Source organism: Phymastichus coffea, unplaced genomic scaffold, assembly GCF_024137745.1.
Source record: "Phymastichus coffea isolate CEN01 unplaced genomic scaffold, Cenicafe_Pcof_1.1 PCOF00075, whole genome shotgun sequence".
Lineage (NCBI taxonomy): Eukaryota > Metazoa > Arthropoda > Insecta > Hymenoptera > Eulophidae > Phymastichus > Phymastichus coffea.
This window is the reverse complement of record NW_026706886.1, coordinates 1,243,842-1,265,430: the sequence shown is the minus strand read 5'-3', so window position 1 is coordinate 1,265,430 and position 21,589 is coordinate 1,243,842. Positions and strand designations below refer to the sequence as shown.

The window sequence follows — 21,589 nt, the reverse complement described above, 5'->3', positions numbered from 1 at the left end:
ATTTATAACTTTCTTTTTTTCTTCTTACCACCACTCATTGTAGATATATCATAATCAAAATAATGTATATTATTTCATTTATTATATATATATATATCATTTATTATATATATATGTATAATAGTCTTTATAAGAAAAAAATGTTAGCGTCGTTCGAGTGTTATTTCCTTAACAATTAACAATCTATCTAAAATGGTATCTTACAAAGGTAGCTTCAATAGAAAGCGAAAAAATACATATTCTCTTTCTCTTCGTCTCGAGAAGTCATGAACAATATACATAGTCTTCCCGAGATTCTCTCACTATAAATTTATTCACGAGATAAGGAAAGTCTTATTTACTTGCATTGCTCACAAAAAAGAAAGAAAAAAATAAGAAATCTCGACGTATTTTTTATTCTTAAATGCATAACAATGTGATCTTATCACATTTACGTTTCTCCATTACAAACTAACACATTTTTATACTTCAACGCCCGGACACTCATTATGTTTAATCATCATGCGCGCACGAAAAAAAGAACAAATTGAGAAAATCTTGCATAAGTATCTAAAGCTACACTTAATCGTTAACACATACAAATTAAGATAAATAAAAAATAGTGTAACGCTTAAATTGTAAAGACAAAAAAACCAACACATTGAGCGTAACAGTTTTTCACCTTCGCCATGAAACATACAGCCGTACGTACAATGGATGAAAATACGTGAATTTATCTCCCTCACACACAGATACTGATAAAAATATATATAGTCCTCTGGATGCTCTCCATGTACGAGTTATTATGTAGCGTGAATGTCGGTGATCATCTGCGTGATGCCGAGCTCTCGCTCTCTTTCCGCGCGTTCGTTACGTCAGTGTAGTCGATAAAACATCCACGACCTTGTCCGTTACTCGCTCGATAGCTGCTGCTCCTAAACAGGTGTTAAAGATGCCTTAATTTAATTTCACACATTGCAATACTATGTCAAATAATTATTTAATATTCGTTCAGTCGTCGACAGTGTGCTCATCAATTTTCCTGCTCTTTTTATAATTTCACACGAAATCATTAAAAACAGCAGACATGTGCCGGAACAAATTGACATGAAGCCAAAAATCAAACTTTCAGTAATTAAAGTTTAGACAATCGACTTTTCGAAGGTCAATGACAAAACTTCAGTCATAAATGCAAAGTACAGAATTTTAATTTGTACGCGAAGAAAGTTGAGATGACAACGAAAACACGATCAACTGTTATCACTCTACAAACAAATCAAGGTTCATTTTATTTTGAAATCATGATAATCTTCGATGAATACTAATTTCATCTGACATTCTTTTAAATTATAGACTCGCCAATCAAGCTTACGTAACGTATCAGTCAACGGTTTATAATATTTATAATTAAATCGAATTATCTCGGCGTTGCTATCAACGAGAGGAAATAATTGACAGATAATATGTAGTTAAAACCGATAATGTAAAGTAAGTTTACCTAGTACATAGTTGTGCTTATCTCCAACCAATGTTTCACTTGCGTGATTATGAATCTCGCCTTGTTCCTCGCCATGGTAGTGGTCTCCGTGCGAGTGTCCGCCGTGCTCGTGCGAGTGGGCAGCTTTAAAAAAATAGAAATGATAAAATTATTTTGACCAGTCCAGCAATTAAAATAAAATCTAAACAAGATTTTTTTGAAAGCAAGAAGAGATCGAATATATCTCGGATGTATCCATCGAACTACGTTTGAATAACCGTTTTTAATGCGGCCATCGTGGCAGCTCAAAGCCAATAATCGTTCGCGCAAGATCCGCGAGACTCGCAACCTATTATTTCGTTAAATAATCCATCAGGGCTAATAGCGAAGATGAGTCTCGCATATGAAGCTCCTCATGACGCACGCTATAGCATATAAGTACGATCAGTCGGCAATCTCATTATCATATGATATGGCCATCGGAAAGAAAAGAAGGAAAAATAACATAGCAAACAGCTCTCTGAGGGTATTACATGTGATTACAAGAGCGTCACTCTTTCGCGCAGCCGTCGTCCTACAAGCAACTTACTAGCGAGCTGAAGTCCAAGCATGAGCGTAAATCCCACGAGGATGGCAGCTAGCTGTAATAATCCACTCTTGTCGTTGGCTCTTTCCCTAGCCAACACCTCGAAGAACACAACGTAGAGCAAGGTACCGGCAGCCATGCCCTGTAGGATCGTCGGCGTCGGCCCCATCGTATCGCTGTCGTTGCGAAAATGACCGAGTGCGAGGCCGATACCGATACCAAGCGGTGTCACCATGGAGAAAACACTCAAATACCCTAAGATCGTGCGGTTGGACGCACCGGCCACGTACAGTTCCATGCCCACGCAAAACGATATGACGAGCTTGTGCGTGGCGATTGCCGCAGCCAGATACACCACCGAGCTGAAGGCAGGCTCCAAACCGACCGCGAGTCCCTCGAATATCGCGTGAAAGGATAACGCGAGGACGGTCAGTAGGCTGCGCATCGAGTGCGAGTGATGGTGGTGGTGGTGGTGGTGGTGTTGGTGATGATGGTGGTGATGGTGATGACGACGGTTGGTCTCTTGCGTGAGTGCAGCTTTGGCTTGTTGCTCGAGATCGATAGCCCGACGTGGCGCGTCGTCGATCGTTTGCCCCGACGACAATAGGAACATTGGCCCCGAGGCCGATTTCGACGTGGGCAACTCTTGATTCATGTTGGCGTCCTCTTCGGCATCGGAAGCGTCCGTTCTCCAAGCACGAGGCTGCACTGTCAAAGAGTTTCTCTGCGCACTGCTGGCCTCGCTGCTGGTGTTGTTGCTGCTGCTGTTGGCGTGACTTCCACCGCTGTTGTTGCATCTGCGTACCGAGACTGTTCGGTAGAGGAGAGCTTCGGACGACTCGGGTTTGCCAGTGAGCGCGGCGTGAACGGTTTCTTCGACTAGATAAACCACGAAGAAACCACAGCAGAATAATAGCTCTGCTAAACTAAGGCTCCCCAAAGTTGCTAATTGGCCGTTGGACTGATGAAGCTCGACGCTTTCCCGTACTTCCGGCGCCAAGTGTAGGAATGTCGTGAATAGCAGAACTCCTCCGCCGAAACACAATAGCAGTGATGTCAGCAGGCCCTGCTACGTATTTAATTGACATGTTGATTTTCCATTGAAAGTTTGCCTTTCTAATTGCCGTACGCTTCGTCGTGACTTGATAAAGACTTTATAAATATATATAAAGAATTTAACGTTTTTAAAAACGCGTGCGACCCTTTACAGACAAACTTCTAAATTTGATTTGGAATACGTGGGAGAGCCGTGAAAATAGAATTTTAGCTCGCGACTAAATGGCACGGAATTCATGAATAAGCAAAATACAATCTGCCTATCGCGTGAATTATAAATAATTCTCTACCCACTGCCACGTCAAGTGTTCGTGGCGCCGTATTTATATTTCCTAGTATCTTTCTGATTGCAACTTGCGTTCGAAAAACACTAACGCCTTTAGGGTTCGTTCGTTTTGCGCGCCAAAGTCGGAATGTCTAGCACTCGTCAAAGCAAGCTGCTACCCGTTATTCCCGTGAAGCGTAGAATACTTCGCTTCGCGAGAGACGTGCATAACGACTCGGCGTACGACACGAGAGAAGAGACAGGAAGCAGCCAATTACTTGGGAGGTGTCAGCGGCAACAGCGGCAACTCCACTCACGCTAAGAGCCGAAGCGGAGGTAAGGGTGGTCGATGCACTGGACACACTGGTGATGGCTCTTCTAGTTTCGCTCTTCTTCATCCGGCATCTGCCTATTATCAGTGGCATCATACCCAAAAGTAACGAGCCGAAACCCAGCACGAACATCGAACCGACTTTTGCCAAGAGAAGTACTATTTGCGGACTTGGTCCGATTGACGTTGGTTGTGTTGTTACCGATGGCACTTCCATGCTGAAGTTTCGAGTGAATTTGTTGTGAATTTATTGTGCTTCGGCTCGAGCTCGATCTCCCAATAAAGTTGCTTACGCTGCAGTCGTCTGTAGCTTACGGAGTAGCTATCACTTGACCGGTAGTTCGATCATTGTTTTTCACCAGGTTTATAACACTTGGTCATTCAGAGACACACTTGAACTTTGGTTTGTCACGTTTTTGGTATTGAAAATCGAGATGTGCATTCGAGTGTTCTGCTTTGTAACGAATAGCGATAAAAAACATTAAACCAACAATTCTCTTTAAAGTTCAAACAGAAAAGCTGCTAGTATGTATCTCCGCGAGCAGCAATGCAACGCAGCTGATTCACCTATGGATTTCAATCGCTCACGAGTACCCTCTCACACTCGTTATATCCCATTATCCAACTCGTAACACAGTAACTTGCAACTTGTCTCTTCGCCAAGTATAAGAGGCAGAAAAGCACGCGTTTTGTCCATTAATTTTAAGTCACATGTAAGAGATTGTTGGTTATAATGACGAAAAGAAAATTAATATACAGTTTTCACCGAGGTGTTAGACCAACGTTACGTAGTTGCTTCTGATCGTTCGTGTAGCTACAAAATCGTCATTGGTTTTTTCCACGCATAACTTTGAGTTTAGCGTAGAAAATTCATTTTCGACAGATACGAAAAAAAAGAGAGAAAAAGACGTTCCAGCTAGAATCGGGCGCGCGCGACCGGTTTTACGAGGGAACAAGTTAATCAGTCGGCGTGGAAGCGAATAATAAAACGTGCGCGACGATCGTTATTGTTCGCGCCGCCTGGAGCTGCGAATTATTGTCTTGAAAATTCGTCATCCGCTGGTGTGCCCGTGCCTTTTTATTTTACATAACGACTGCATGACTTGTGTCATTGGCCATCGGCGTTTTACTGTTATTGGAAATGTAGTTAAAAAGATAAAAAAGAAAACGCTGCACGTCAGTTACGAAACGTCCACTTTTACTTTCCGGAACTACGGATTGAATCTCGCGCACAAAGGAACACGAAGCGATTGTCACGTGAAGTGTACCATTGTGATTACCACTTCTATTGTTGGTTTTTCGTTAATTCGGAGAGATAACAGGTTTAGCCTACGTCGAAAGGTTGTTGATTGTACGTCGGAATACTGCAACGAAGTAAGTAATCGATTGAATTTGTCAGGCCGCGTCTCGTATCCGCGAGTGCGCGCCGTCTTTGCGACACGTCAACTATTTCCTTATGAGATAAAGTGGCCGTACCTCGGGCCGAATTTTACGGCAGCGATACGCGTTGTTGTACTCTCCGATCAACGGTCACTACTGTGCTTTTGGAAATCAACTCTTGCTACGTTCGCTTCGATTGACAGCATTCGTTATTTCTATTTTGGCGACGATTCTATTCACGGATGGCGATGCCAGCAGCATTTCATAATCAATATCGAAATCTCTAGTTAGTTGTTCGCGAAAGGAAACTATATTGTTGAATTTTCTAGTTGAAGCAAGAGATAAGGCTCAAGGTCAGCGTGAATAATCGAATCGAACTAAATAGCAACTAACAATAAAGAGTGCAGCTCGCCGTCGCGCGCCTTTGCGCCTTTCGAGCACGGCAAACTGTGAAAAAACCAAATGTAATTCTTTGTTTTCCAAGGGTAAACGGTAATCGATAACTATAAGAAAGAGCGCGTCGATCCGGTAGTACATTTACCTTAGATAAGAAATCAAGTAAGAAATCTTCCAACTCGCCAAGTACGCGTACTCAAAAGATTATACATCGATTGAGAAACGTTCAAAAAATATACCGAATACCGGCACCGTTCCAAGTCCACTACGAGATTTATTCGAGCCTAGCTTTCTTTTCTCCTTTTTCTTGTTCTTTTTCTTTTCGGCTACCGGGAAAGCGTTCAGTTGCGTGTTGTGATAACGCATCGCGCACACGAGCGACCGATAATTACATGTGCCACTCGTGTGCTGGATTCCAATTGAGTATTTTTTTTTTCTTTCCTCGCACCCGCAGCTCCCGCGCCCTACCGTAGTATAGTTCTTATCTTTCGTAGTCTATTCGATAGCTACATCTTCGCGCGAATCAATGATTTTTTCACTTCCCTCGAAATTCGATTGACTATTCAGAAAGCCGACAGATCAAACGACACCTTATTATTATTAATTGGAAACGTAATTTTATTAGAAGATTGTTTTTAATCGTTTTCTAGACACTGCGGGTTCATTGGTAAAAACTGTATGTACAAATAGCAGAGCAACTACGTATACGAAGCTAGTCGTCTCAGTAAAAGAAAACTGGAGTATAGCGTCCTAAAAATAATCAGCGATTTCTTCATTCAAGTAAGAAAAATGTATTTCCGGAATGTCTTACCAGAGCGGATAAAAGAATAACTACTAAAGCTTATTTTCGAATGATATTTATAACGAGCAGGACATTAACGAACATGCTTGCAGCGAGCAACAATTGTTGACAAATGTTATTAACGCGCGCTTTTAGAGCGTCTCAACAATTGAATAAGCACGTATTGTTTCGGCGAGCTTCTGTGGGAAAATGATTCACTTTGCGGGCCATTAAGAAGGTGGCGTTTATCTCTATATTATGTGATTACCCATTTGAAAATACTCGAAAATGGTTGACACAGAAAAATGCAATATCGACAGTCTAGTTTCAACTAGATCACGAAAGACACGAGGAAACGATGAGGTAATTTTATCGCGCCACACTTAATCCCTCGCACGTATAATCGTTAAGAAACAGCACGTGAGTTCAAAGTAAAAAAACGGTGTCTCTTCTCTCCGCAAAGAGCTCGCACGAAATTCACGCACGAAAACGAGACGTCCGCAACTTTCACCGCATCGCGCGCGCGGCTTCCCGCGTGCTGCGTTTTCACCTGCCACGCGGAGATACACACGCGCAGCTCGCGAATGCACACCGCGAACTCACCGGTTCAGCTATTTACATGCGTATTCAACACGCTCCGACAATGTGACATACAGTCGAGCGTCGTCTTGCGATATTATAGGAAGCGCGTGTGTGGCGGCTGCTGCTCGTAGTGAGAGTAGCCGAGCGACTGACTGACTGCGACTTGACTGAACTAACAGCGGGTGTCCGTGTGTGTCCGCGCGTCCGTGTGTCCACGAGTGTGTAGGAGAGCAGCAGGCAGTCAGACAGCAGCAGCAGCAGCACCAGCACCAGCACCAGCAGCAGCAGCAGCAGCAGCAGTGAACGGAGCCCGAAAACCCAGCGTCACGTGGCTTACGCTCGTATAAGCGATCGATGCCGCCGTCGAGAGAGCTCAAGAGAGCCCAAGAGGGCACGGCAGCTACCTTATTTTCAAAATCTTCCTTTGAGGAGACTCGCGCTGGCAAAAGCGGAACGAGCAAGCTGTTGCTTGCGCCTAATTATAGGGGGCTTTTCTACATATTAATCGATGCTCGAAATGCTTCGTCCAGATTTTCGCGCAACCCAGGCAAATATTAAAGCGCGCATGCAATTGGGTCATTATTATCTTTCGTACACCTACAGGGTTTCATAAAATACGCGTTTCCTTCAATCTCGTGTACTCGAGTGCGTACTCGACATAGTTAACGAACGCGACTTCATTCGCAAGTTCACGAGAGAGAGATTAATTAAACGCAAGCCATCTCCAATGCGTCCCGACCTTCCCAATGCTACAAGGTCAAAGGTCCTCATCTCTGCTTGCAGTAGTGCAAAACAACGAGGGCAGGGTCTTCTTCCCCTTGCAGCATAACTTCTCTGACTGTATCGGGTGGCGCACATCGATCTGTATGACCCTGAAGCGTCGTCTTGTGCGTGCGACGTGCTTTTTGTAACCGCGCGAGCGCAATTTCGCGCTGGGGAAGTCTATTACGGCTAATCGGGACGACTACGCTACTCTCGCGTGTGCGCGTGTGCGCGTATGCTCGCGCGCGCGTACCTGCAATGATCGAGACGACGCACTCGCGCGTTGCGTCAATCTTTTGAACACGGTGGGTGGACTTGGTTTTTACGAATTTTTTTCTTCGCGCTACACAAAAATCAGAACTCCTGTTGGATAAGTATTATGCTGACTGTTGCGTGGGACATATTATGCGAACGCGATGATACTTGTTGAATAATATTCGACTTTTTGTAAAGCATCTGAAAAAGAGATTCTTTTCAAGTGCATTTAATATAACAAAAATCGAAGAGATATTTACGAATTACAGGATTCTACACATGCCTATTATCAAACATTTATGAAATAAAATACGCTGCTTCGATTTTCGATAAACTGGTAAAAATGAATTCTACAGTAAGTCGGTTGTGATGAGCTGTTATACAAAAATACTTCGGCAAAGATATCGCTTATCTCGTCGTTGAAGTAAAAATAATGCGTCGAGGAATGTGTATTATCGGACCTTAAAAAAAGTTACGAAATACTTTGTACAATTAATTTCCTGTCTGTCTATACGCAAAATCAAAACTCAACGTCAAAGCGAGAATAAATTGCATTTCCGATCGCGGAATTACAGAGAAAAGAGGAAAAAGAAAACTCAGCGGCATAATCTCGTTAAAACCGATCGGCAATATAAAATGTGCGCATATAAATCAGATGCTCCGCTAAATTAAGAACAGGTACTCGTTGAAGCACACAATAATAGCTGTGTAATCAATAAAGCGAAGCAGCAGGATATATATGTATATATATATACATGTATATATATATATATATATGTACATCAGTCGGCAGCGTGTCGGGTATTCCAAAACAAACATACAATATCGTCCGCGAGGAATCTCACCGCGACGTGTGTAGATATATCCTTTAAAGTCCATTAAAAGTTTTGCGTGAACGATATCGCGTGCCAATAGGCATGCATCTTTTTTTATACAGCATATAGCCGCAGAATGTGTATAAAGCGCGCGAAAGTAGAGCAGCGGCGTGTATGAGCTGCCATTGATGAAGCGTGACTTCGATTTTCCGCGCTATACACATTGTCAGTCGCGATAATGCGTTGCATTAAACAATGTGCTAAAAGTTTTGTTCCACGCGCGCCGATTATGATTTCCGGCCGTAGGGCAACGAAGTAATCGTCGAGTCCCAAATTCGGCGGACAGAGATTATATCGCCTCTGAAAAACGCGCAATCGCCAGATAAACCGGCCGGATAAGCAAGGCTGATTCACAAAGACAAATCTGAGTGTTTAAATGTTTGTCTTTGTTGGTCGCTACCGTTATTTCTCTCCGATTTTTTTTCTTACGTTGGATCGACGGCCAGTGCAAAAATTCAATCGATCGATAGGCGTGTGACGCGCATTATTTTTACCGTTGCAAAACGGCCCCGCGCCACAGCGACGACTGCGACCAGTGCCACTAGCGCGACCAATTCGCCGAGTCCTTTTTAATGGAAACAAAGGCAATTGCCGGCAATTTTCATGTGCGCGCCCGGCCGAGCTGTTATAAAATATCGGCGCGTCGACTGCTAATGAAATTTATTATATTCCCTCGCTAAGCTGTTATCGCGTGAGGATTCGATTCGCTTAGCATGTATGGCTAGCGCATGCGTGCGCACTTTATGGGTAATAGTTCGTAGACTTGTTTACGAGGCGTCAGCTATTTTCTGCAGTTAATTTTAAACGCGTATAATTAATGTTCGACGCGTCGGACTTTCATTGATTTTCCCGAAGTAATTGCATTCCTTTGTGCGCCTACGGCTTTGATTAATTTCCACCGCACGGCTTTTATAATTGTTTGGGCCTCTTTCTCGTGTTTTGGATTTATCATTGTTGAGGCTTTTTCAAATATTCGACAAATCAGCTTTATTATAAATTTTACAATTGCTATATATATTCGATAATTACATCGATATCCAGTACTTTGACTTGCGATCCGATGACATAATCAATTCAAAATCGTCCGACAAAATCTAATTTATAATACGCACCGGCCCAACCAGTTTGAAACGCATGTACTTAGTGTGACTGACTTTCTGTCTATCTCACAATTTTCTCACTCTCTCGCTTGCTAACGAATATTTGAAACGATTACTACAAAGCTTGCGATCACATCAACCTGTGCCAAGTCAACGTACGAAAGAATTGCAGCTTATTGAATCTCGTCGGAAGTTTCCTCGCATACCTAGCAAAATCGCAAGAAGAGAGATCGTCCACGAGAGAAGGACAGGGAAAAAAGCAGCCTAATTAGCCGATAACGCAAAAAGTAGGGAAAAGCTTTTCGAGCGGCAAAGTTCAGTTGTTGCGCGCGACGAAAAGGAAAGAGAAAAAAAAATCAAGTCACGTAGGCGCGCGCGAGCGAGTCTGCGTAATTTCTCCAACGGCGCCACACACTCAGGTGAATTTCTTCGAGCGGGATCTGTGTTATTGGGTCAGTCCTTTCTATATCATCCCGCGTTTAAGACAAAATAAAGAAGTACGTGAAAGACGCGAGAGAGAACCGGCGCGGAAACTCTCTCGTACGTTGAACTTTACTAATACGTATGCGCGAACGATTAACGACCCATTATACGTATACAGCTGTGACAAGACTGTGGCTTCGCTGTAGAGGCGTCAAATACTACCGGATCTCGTCTCGAGAGCATTATACACCTCCAAGGTCTTCCTCGTTGCTTCAAAAAATGCTTTTTCTTTTTCTTTTTTTTCGGCGCACGCGATGAGCTTGCACGGGTAATGACGAGTGCATAATTAACTTTTTGCCCTGCTACCACTGGCCTTTCACGCTTGAAGCACCATTTTACTCGGGACGATGGATATTCTTCGCCCATTGTGCGTGACCTCGCCAAGCTTAATTAGCTTGACGTAGTTCAAGAGATAAACATCGATATTTCAAAATCCGCACCGTTTTTTTTTTGTTTTTTTTTGTCTTTTTTTTTGTTTTTTCGGTTGATCCCTTTCAATCTACGGAACGAACAATGATTCACGGGCGCGGCAAACGAGCTACCCAGCAGGACGTCAATGTCAAAAAAAAAACGAAAATCGTAGAAAATCCAGAAGCGTGATTTGCAGCGAAACTCAACAAGTCAAAATGTTGAAGCAACGTTGGCATTGAGCTTAGGCGCGATCGCGCCCTGGACCAATTGTCAACTTGTAGATGGCGTAAATTGCCCAATGTCCTCTCAACGATCTCCCTCTCCGTCGTCGCCCCGCTTAATGACGAAATTTCCTGCAGCTTTCTTATTATCCATTATTTCCAGCAATTACCTTGGACTACTCTAATCGCGCGGAGATTCAATTTACATAGTGTTTTGCAGGGAATAACCGCTCGGGAAAGAACCTAGAACGTCACGCTGGGGAATCACTCGTTGAGCTGTCAGTTTTGTTAGCATGTGAAAGGTATGCGAACCGCAGAGGCGCGCGGCGTAGTGAATGAACGCGCACAGTCACTTGACTCTTTCACTCGCTTTGCGTACGTACGTGTCATTATCATTTCTCAATGTGTCCTGTCGCGCGGCGCGTTCTCGTCGTGTATTCGTCTCTCGCAAACGAGTTCTCAATATAGCGACGTCTATGTACCCGCGATTTCAGAGTCCCGACAAGATGTTATTTTTGCTAGACGCTGCTTGAATAACGAGCTTAGCTGGTGCTTTATAATACCTCATTCCAACGCGAGATCGTAGTTTAGTCTTTTTGCGGAAGATGCGTCTGATAGATCACGTCCGTTACTACTGAAAAGTCACTTCTTATGTTTTGTATTCTTTTGCGTCGTTGGGGATCAAAGAACTTCTGACTAAATGAGATTTTTACAATAGTACAGAAAATCACAGTAGAAGAGAATAAATAAGATAAGATAATGGGATTTCTTCGAAGTATAAGTTTTTCTCACACTCCAAGGTCGACTGGATTTATGTCACAGCCAGGTTGTAAACATATATCATCTTTGTAATAACGCGAGATAGAGAAAGTTCAATCGGGACTTTGCAGACATTTTTCGAGGAGATTTGTAATCGCTGCATCTCACAATGTTTGCTCGCTGCGGCCCACTTTTGTAGGCATTCTCTAGATAAAACGTTAATCTGACTGTGTTGAATTTGATTTTTTGCACCCGAGAGATATTTGATCATTTTCTTCTTCGCCATTACTCATGTATATATACATAGCGTACTCACTCAAAACTTGCAAGCCGAACATGAGAGCGAAGCCAAGGATGATTGACAGGTACTGCAAGAGGCCGGTACGGTGCTTGTGCAGGATCTCGAAAAACACCACGTACAGCAGTGTTCCCGACGCCAAACCCTGCAAAATTTACGATCGAGCCATTATTTACGGTCATCGTTATTTACCACCAGCATGCAGAGTATCCGGCAAGCATGCGCGCGATCGGTAATTATAATCGATTGCCATGGTTTCATTCATCGGGCAAGATCTACTTTAAACTTTGATTAGCTCCCTGCAACTTTGTTATTAGGTTAAACTCGCATCGTTAGCTGTGATCTTTCACTTTTTTCGTTCGATTGACGGTTTTGGTTTTTTTTTCGCACGCTCTGGTCAACAAACTTTTGACACTGCAGTTGAGAAATCAAGTGCTAAAAATCACGTGAAATTGCTCAGAAAATGGATTTACTAGCTTGTAATTGCTTTTCTCTGCCATTACGCGGAACTCGTAAATACTCTACGAGCCAATAAACATTCAAGTGCACTTTTTTTCTCTCTCTTTTACTTCTTTCAAAAAATAGACTTTTCACCTGTAGAGCGACAGCAGCAGGACCACTGGCAGCAGCACTATTACCGCCAACCAAAATCATACCAATCCCAATACCCAGAGGCGATACCACAGCGAACATGCAGACATAGACGTAGCTGAGTATGGCTCTCGTGCGCGAAGTGATCAGCTCGACACCGATGCAAAATGCGATGATGAACTTGTGTGCTGCCACAGCTCCGAACATGTACCTATAACACGAAATTCATCAAAGTTTTTTTTCATTACGCGCCATTCATCATGATTGCTACGCGCGATATGTAAGAGGCAGCTGAGATTACAAGGTTCTTTGTACTCTCAGAGCGATGATTCAGCTCTCGTGCGTCGTTTTTCTGCAATATTTTTTTCTGTTTGTCTAAAATTCAAATTGATCGTAGAGCGTGCGAGAGTGATTTGTTCAAGCTTCGGGCGCATCGGCGAGTAGAATGGATTTCCAGCGAAGCAACAAATTTTACGTGCCAAATCGGAATCTCACGATTTGCCGTTCGATTTGAAATAAAGTAGAGAAATCGCCCTCGGCATTTATCAGAAATTGTCGAAAAAGCAAATGTCCGACGCGGTGTATGCGGGTAAAAAAAAGTAGCGCACAGTTGCACTTTCGCCTTCCCAATAGAAAGTAAAAACGCAGCCGACATAGACTCACCATACATAGCCAGCAGAGCTCTCGAGGCCGATAGCCAATCCCTCGAACAGTTCGTGCACAGATAGTCCAAGCACAATGAGGAGTCCGCGTATAGCACTTTCGTGAAAACTATCGCAATCCTCGATAATGTCCAGATGAGTGTGTCCAATTTCGCAGCTGGTGTAATTAAACAGAGCAATGATAGATTATACATTGGCTTATCTCGCTGTATACGTGTAATGCTGTCCTTATCGCATAAGCTTCAGATTAATTATAGAGAGAAACTTACGTTTCCTCGTGATGCGGTGACTTCCACTTGGCCGCCGATACACTGCCGTAGTTATCCATCGACTCGGTCGTGTAAATGTTGACTTTGCTACTCGTTTTCGAAGTAGCGTCGCTCGATGGTTTCTCCGGGTGTTTGTGCCTCAGGTGCGCGTGCACGATCTCCTCGATCAAGTACATCACGAAGAATCTACGTTTATTAGTCGAGAGCGTGGACACAAAAAAAGATTAGTATCGGCTCTCTGCCAATTGTCGACGTTAATTTTGACGAGCGGTCGTTTTACCGAACTTTCACAATCGATATTACTTTTACTTGCTTCGCTATTTTAGTGCAAATGATCTTTTGTTCTAATGAACCGCAGGAAATTGGACATTGTATAAATCGGTTTGTTTGCTAAGATAAAGAGTACAGCACCCACCCAGTGCAGCAAAATATTTTAGCCAGTGAGAAGTCGACGTGAGGTAATTCTCCTTCCGCCATGAGATGCTCGACTCCTTCTTCGACTTCCGGCAGCATGTGCAGGAACGTCGTGCAAAACAACACTCCGCCGCCAAAGCCCAGCAGCACGTTTACGTATCTGAACGACCTGGAGATGCAAAAGCGAAGTTTACATTCTTTTCTGGTTTCTTATCTGGGAGGAGAGAATAACGTGACTCCGACAATGTAAGTGTTTTTGCTAACTTTGCCTTTTGGAAAACACAGACGTTGTTATTACTAAACAATTTGTGCATTTTGCAGACGTGTTGACGGAAATTCAATCTTGGCAGGAAAGCTTTGGAAAATGTTTTTTCATCGAGAAAATGTAATTGTTGCTTATTATCAAGATCGGATCGTGACATTCTAATCAAACATATCGTAAAGAATTAATTTTTATTAAGAATTTTCCTGAACTGAACAGATATTGACAAGTAATAGTTCAAAACAATTGGAAAAGATCGCGACAAAAACATCCATAGAATAGATTTGATAATAAATATAATTAATGTCTTGCATCACCATTAACAAGGAAAAATTATTGAAATAAATGTCATTTTTCCTCAGACTAAAGCATAAAAATGTTCAGGCATCACGACGCAAAAAAAAAATCCTATTACAATATTCAAAAACCAATTTGGTATAAACCCGACAAAATATTTTTTTACGAGAATGGTTCGGCATTAGATAAGTGCATAATTTCGCAAAGTTAATTTTACAGCCAAGAAGTCACGGACGACTTCTGCGGTCGCAATATAATATGAAAAAAACAATAATACATTTTTCAGTAAGAACGACGATATTTATTTTTCCATTTCCAATGAAAAATTAAGTATTTAACTTTTATTTTAGTCGGTGTCCTTAACCTACTTATACTTCTCACTTGCCCTGACTATTTTCTACTTTGATATGTATATCGACGTATACTTTGCACGTAGATTATAAGAGTGATTCGCGTGTTATAAAGTTTTACGTTAATTTTAATCGTAAAGACCGCAATATAAAGAAAAAAGCAAATGAATAAAAAAAACACAGAATCATCTCACATAAGTAATTATAAAGAAAAAGAATTGGTTCGAGTCAGCAGTCGCGATTGAATCTCGTCCCACGCTTAATCAGTCGCGTTGCAACTGTCGTCATACATGTCTGATTACTCGCCTGGGATTGATGACCTGGTTGCTGCTGACAATCTTAAAATACTTGGCAATTTGCATGGGTATAATTCCCATACATATACTGACAAGACACAGTGTAACCATGGTGACAGTCTTAGCAGTGAGCACAGATCCAACATCTTTCTCGTCATCGTGATCATCGTGTACAGGATCCTCGGTGTCGTTACCAACCGCGATCATATGCAACAAGTGGTTGTGTTCTCCAATATGCATCTTAACGACGTATTATATGCTCTGAAGACAAAAGAAGACGAAACACATACGAGCTGTGTGAGTTTATTGCCGGCCGGCATAAGACTGACAAGCGTTGATCAATCTAAATTTTTCGGGCGTGAATGACGATAAGTCGGTGCTCGCGATGCTTTGTGCTCTGTTGAAATTTGTCTAGATTACAAGTCAAGCACGCGCAAGAGAAAAAGTCGTTAACGCTTTATGACCCAAGTTTTTCCGTGGCAGCGAGTGGGATGCAGCTATAATTTGACAATGCGATGAGAGCTTTTCTCTTTTATTTTTAAAGCACAGTCGAAAATTCGCACTGCTATTTTTAGAGGTGTAGTAAGTTGAGACCGTTTGCCGTTTTAAAATTTGCAAAGTTATTTCAATGCAGTCGCGCGAATATGAAAAAAAGATTTTCGAGCGAAATGAAAAAGGCCAAGAATGAAAGAGAGCGTTATTAGCAACTCGTCCGTCGCCGAATAGAATTGTCGCCACATAAGTGGAGTGTGCAAGTCGTCAACGGCAATTAATTACCAGTGATCCAATATCTGACGCTGGCGCTCGCTACGACAGACACACACGCGCACGTACACTCGCACAGCCAGCTGCAGCTTTTTAGGCTCGTCGCGCTGCGCCGCCTAATGTTACTTTAACGGGGCGCGATATTGCAAGAAGATATATATCCGTGCGCTGCTCGCTAACTCAGCGGCGCGCGGGAGAAGAGTAGGGGTAAACAGAGAAAGAGAGCTGCTGTTGCTGCTGCTGCTACTCTCTCGGAACTTTAACGACTGTTAGGCGCAACTGAGCAGATTTGAAATCGCGTGTAAACGACGATATTCGGGGTTCGAGGGCAACAAACACGCACAACGAGAAGGCGAGAAAATGGCGAGAGAGAGAGAACGCTGTTCGTGCACACATTTTATCCCTTTCAGGAAATATCATTCAAGGAAAATTTTCCGAGTTAAGCTCAGTGTAGTTCCCCACGCGGGATTTTGCAATGTATGTTTTTCAACAAAAGTTCTATTATACGACAATTTTACAAAAGAATACATCGAACAGAGTTATAACATGAAGAGTCGTAAAGAAAAATAGTTGTTCGAGTCTTATTGCGTCATTAAGAAACATAGGTTTTTCTGCTGTTTAACTGTTGAAAAATGTACCGCGCTGTGACCATTTCAGCGCGCAAGAAATTTATAAGAAAGTAGATAAGTCTATCATTGAATAGTACAAGTAAAATTCAATTCGTTGAAAGTGGCCTATCTTTGATATATTTTTAGATAACGGCAAATAAAGTCAAGTGCTTAGGTCTCTGATCATTTGTCAGATAAAGTCAAGGAAAAGCTTTTCAACATCTAGGCGTAGCAACTTTTAGCACGTATACTTCAAGTGTTATGATTTGCTCCCTCGATATAGAACAAAAGCGTTGCTAGGCGATTTTGTTGTTCTTTCCGACTGTTGTTTTGTTGGTTAGTCGAATCTGATGATCGATACGAGATAACCTGTTTTGTGTATTGTGTATTAATAAGCACGTTTCAGCTCTTTTATAACAAGTTGCCGTGTTATTCTTTATTGTACGAGTGCGAGTATGACAATGTATTAGCCAATCGAAAAACTATAATCATCGCTATATTAAATCGCTTCACATATAGAAGAAACGGCAATATTTGCTTTCATTCGAGAAAGGAGACAAATACTAGACACGTTCAATAGTTAGACTAGCTGTGATCATAATTAGGTTTTCAGGTTTTGGAATGGAAAATTTATTATCGCGCGATAGACTGATTTTCGTAAGCGATGCGACGGTGAAAATCAATGAGTCCAAACGAAGGCCTAGAAAAACCTTAAAGACGCGCCTAAAATTGGTCGTTGACGAGCAGATAGACGTCGTAAATATCCGCGACGTCAGACGCGCTAAACTAATTCCCGGTGATCGGCAAGAATCTAGCTTTGCAACACACTCACGCGCAAAAACCTGCAAGCCTAAAGAGTGCCAAGTGGGTTGCAAAGCTTCGGATTTAGGCTTCGGCTTCGATAAGCACTTATCTGTTCTTGATAAGAGGGCTGACATTGCATCTCTCTGTTTTTATTTTCTGCTCCGCCGAGCCTTCTGCGTGCGACGACAGCCTATTTTTCGCTGTCACCTGAATTTTAGGTAGGAAGATAATCTCTTGCAATCATTCCTTTCAGCCTGGCAACGGCACCCGCTGCTTTTAAGGCTTGTAAAGCCTGTAAAGCCTGTATCTTTTCTGGACGGCAAACATTTCATTAATTGCTTGTCTTGGAGATGCAGAACAAGCTTGAAAACGTCCGTTTAGATTAAGATCTCGAGTGTTTTATTTGTGAAACGACATTTCGTCATACCTATTAACGAAATGTACCAGTTGCAACGCAGATGCAATCGATCATCGTAGATTTTTTTCAATAATTATAGCATTTTGTAAGTCTCGGGATCAAGGTACCTTTGAAGATGAAGATAATTCGTATACAGATTAATGCAGCAAGTCAGCAGGATTATTGCAACAAAGAGTTGAAAAAAAAAACTTTAGAGCTGATAATTTACTTGGAAGTACTGAAGTTTCAAACTGTATTACATACGTACGTTTGGCAAATTGCACAAAAAAGTCTCGCGGAAATGGAAAAAGTGTATTATTATTCTACGAATTTCACAACTCGTTTGAACAATTGTTCACGGCGTTATAAACTAGCGCGTAATGAGGTTAACCAAGCTTGGGAGGAAATGTGTCAAGAGAGTTATAGCTTGCGTAGAATATTCATTGAACATTGTAGAATACTTTTCATTCGATCCGTCCTATTCATTTGGAAAAAATTGTAATACATGCAATATCGTCCGTATGCTCACGCTATACGCACCGTAAATCAATAAGTCCTTGAGAGTCGTTTGCGACCTATACCAATCGTTAAAATTTGAATCAGCCGGGAATTCGACTTGCCGTACATTCAAATTCGTCATCTCTTTCTTATGTTAATAAACGAAAGAAAAAAGGTATTACGTCGGTTACGTAATAGCTGAGCCGCAAAGCAAACGCGCGTGTGTGCGTGGATTGATTTTCTCTCTCGCTCGCATCGCATCATCGTCACGCGAACACCTTTCAAGCATAATGGCCTGTTTATGAAGGTACATTCACGAAACTGCGTAGAAACCAACTGACTTTTTCAGTCGCCTTAATCCAATCCGTAATCCCGCGAAGAGAAATATTCTTGTAATTTTTTTTTATCGCTCATTGACTAGCTGACCCCATGCGACTTAGGCGAAAACACAACATATTACCGCAAAGAAAGTCTCGGAGAGAGCTATGCAGAAAAGAAGCAAGATGCTCTACAACAAGTAGTTAGGCGAACATAATTTAAGACGTGGGCGTCTTCAGGGAAATCCCGCGCTCGGGAGTCACGTGAGCCGATTTTGTGCACCTGCGCTCGTAACTATGCGTACGGCGTACCAATAGTATAGCGAAAGCTACGCAGGAAGTAGAGTTAGTCCACGGGAACTCGCAGAATATTTCCGATTGTGACGAACAAAATCAAGAGGCTGCTTGAATCCTACTCATGCATTATTGATTGTTTACCGTTTTTTCGCTTCCTTCGTTTTCCTTTTCAAAAGTCATTTGCCAAATGAAATTATTAAAAAATCATAATTAAAACTAGTGCGAATAAAACAGAAGAGTCGACTAATTATAACGATTTATAATGGCCTGCATTTCTTACATGTATACGAGCCTTATACATATAGCATGGCGTAATAAGTGAATGGCGTCCTGAATAAAGTCAACATTCTTCGCACCAGTACTTATTCGAGGTTTCGAGCACTTTTTCTCCTCATTGTTTTATACTTTGTATTTAAATGATCACGTATTGTAATTATTTCCAGATACAACTCTACATACATAAATCTTTGATTGAAGGAGTGCAAAAAATTGAAGTTTCACATCGATAAAAGTCTTTAAAATGTTACTGCAGATTTCCAACGCATTAGAGACAAATGAAAAACATCGTTAAAAATATTTTCTCTTAGAAAATCAGCAATTAACAAGACAATATTACTTTTGCGGTTCAAGCAATTAATCTGAGTGAAGGCAGTAATCTTCTTATGTCATGCTTGAACAATGCACTACATAGCGTATACAATTTGCATCGTCGACAGCTGTTTGTATATCAATTAAAAATCGATCGAATAACGAACACGTGTACAAATTTGCGTTTTAAAAAACACAAGCAATGACAAATGCCTACGCCGATCTTAAAATAAGCTTGTTCCAATTCTCAGTACTTCCCTGTCAAGCTGATCTTGGTGAATGCGTTAAAAAACAGCGAAAATCGACTTACCGCACAACAAATCCTGGAAACAATATTATACACTTTAGCCAGCTCTCCTTGATTAATTATCTTGAGGAAGCGCTCGTCTAAGCTCACGTGAGAAGAACCGACCCTGCACGCTTGTTACTGTACACAGCCGAGCACCACGTGCAGCGAGTTGAGACTGCGAGCGAGAGAGGTGCTCCAAGAGTAGTTGGTAGTAGTGGCGTGGTTCGAGCAAAGATCCTTTTCTTTCGCCTTGAAAAACACCGACAACTGCGTAAACAGTTTCTGTAGTCGATTCGATCTCCTTTTAATTGTGTATCTCGCGTGCACAGCACCTTGTTTGAATTTTCGACTATCGCCCGCACATCGATTTCGACGCTCAATTATGCAGATTATTATTGAGTTCGGAGAAGTAATTTTAAATTCGGGAAAAACCACATACTCTCGGGTTTTTCCTGAAATTCCACTCTATTTTATTTTTCGTTTTTATAATATGCAAAGAGAGTGAGAGAGAGAGAGAGAGAGAGAGAGAGCAACGTGACAGGCCGTCGCAAAGACGTCCGTTCAGTCAAACGGTGCATTAACCACTGCGGCAGCGAACGCCTCGAGTGACAATTAGAGACAGCATGTCGATTTACGAAGCGTCAGTTTTCTGTCTTTCGTCACTATTATACACAATGGCGGGCTTGATTATCTCGTATACTATTCTTCAAGACAAATAGTGTCCGTATAAACTTGCCAGAAAAACTGTCTTTGCTTACGTTTTACATAAAAACATAGAAATATCTATGACAAGCTGCTTGAAGCACGTCTAGTGATATTAGCATACACTATGTATACGTAAATGTTTTTTGTAACTTTGTCGTGCTATACAAAAACGTATGCGCGTCTCGGATTATGGATACGGGTATGGAATTTCATTTAGACGATCGCTTGTGGGCTGATATTTTTCATTTTCATTGCCAAAGACCTAGCAAAGATTTCGATGGGAGATTATTTACCTTTGTTTTTCTTAATGCTTATTTCAGAAATTATATCGGCTGCTAGATGAGCGACTCGCCTGACCAGATCGGTCTACTTCTACTAGCGAACACATACCGCGGAGATTCAAAGAGTCGTGGCGCGCGCGCGAATACTTTGCGTAAAATGTCGCGTTAACAGGATCTATGCAAAAGAGATTGAGACGTAAAAGTGGTTCCACCCACTTCAATGTCAATCGTCCCTTCGACATGTAATGCGATAGCCATGCTAAGTGAAAATAAAGATCCGCTACACGAAGCAGCACGACGGGTGGCGTCAATCAATGTTCGCGCGCTCTCTCTCTCACTCTCTCTCTCTCTTTCTCTCTCTCTCTCTCTCTCTCTCTCTCTCTCTCTCTCTTTTGCGCGCGCGCGCGAGCGAATGCCAAGCCTGCTTCAGTCGATTTTTAGGCAAGTAGAAACGCCGCACTCGACGGGTGGCGGCCGTTGATGCCTGTCGAATCGATCTCCCCCAAGGTCGTGGCAATTTCGCCCTACCTGCAGTCGTGTTATGTAGCTGGAGTGCAGTTCTCGGGAGGATCTTATTTTATCCTTAATGTGATTGCTTGCGCGCAAACTCGACGATTTCTGAATTCATTATCGAGCCAAAGAGATGAGTGATTTGCATTGGAGAACGGATATGAAACTCCGTTGGGAATATGACGAAGGATATTTTTTGAAAGATTCAGCTGGATGATACCTGTATTTGATAGTCCATTGTGTGATAATTGCTGAGGAGTGTTGGTAATTTTAGCAATTTTCGCGCTGCGCAATTCGAGGATGCATCGAGTGCTGTCGTTTTCAGCGACCAATGATCAAAATAATGGAATCGATGGCAACATTTTTCGCCTTTGTATTTGTAATCTTTCATT

The 21,589-nt window shown here is 42.1% G+C and overlaps 1 protein-coding gene across 12 annotated transcripts; it reads right to left on the bottom strand.

Annotated features, from left to right (window-relative positions):
• Positions 1 to 4: 4 nt before the first annotated feature.
• LOC131668206 (zinc transporter ZIP1) lies at positions 5 to 20,266 on the bottom strand. Of its 12 annotated transcripts, XM_058942174.1 has the most exons (10): positions 20,034 to 20,266; positions 19,723 to 19,968; positions 15,149 to 15,399; positions 13,935 to 14,102; positions 13,520 to 13,705; positions 13,252 to 13,407; positions 12,592 to 12,799; positions 12,016 to 12,142; positions 1,478 to 1,600; positions 22 to 914 (listed from the first exon to the last, which is right to left on the bottom strand). In XM_058942174.1, the coding sequence occupies exons 3-10, from the start codon at positions 15,376 to 15,378 to the stop codon at positions 850 to 852; spliced, it is 1,263 nt and encodes a 420-aa protein (XP_058798157.1). In that variant the 5' UTR covers positions 15,379 to 15,399; positions 19,723 to 19,968; positions 20,034 to 20,266; the 3' UTR covers positions 22 to 849. The 12 variants fall into 12 exon arrangements, with proteins under 12 accessions (XP_058798153.1, XP_058798150.1, XP_058798146.1 ...); XM_058942171.1 differs by having other exon boundaries at positions 19,723 to 20,266; XM_058942173.1 differs by lacking the exons at positions 19,723 to 19,968; positions 20,034 to 20,266 and adding an exon at positions 15,916 to 16,037.
• Positions 20,267 to 21,589: the final 1,323 nt, after the last annotated feature.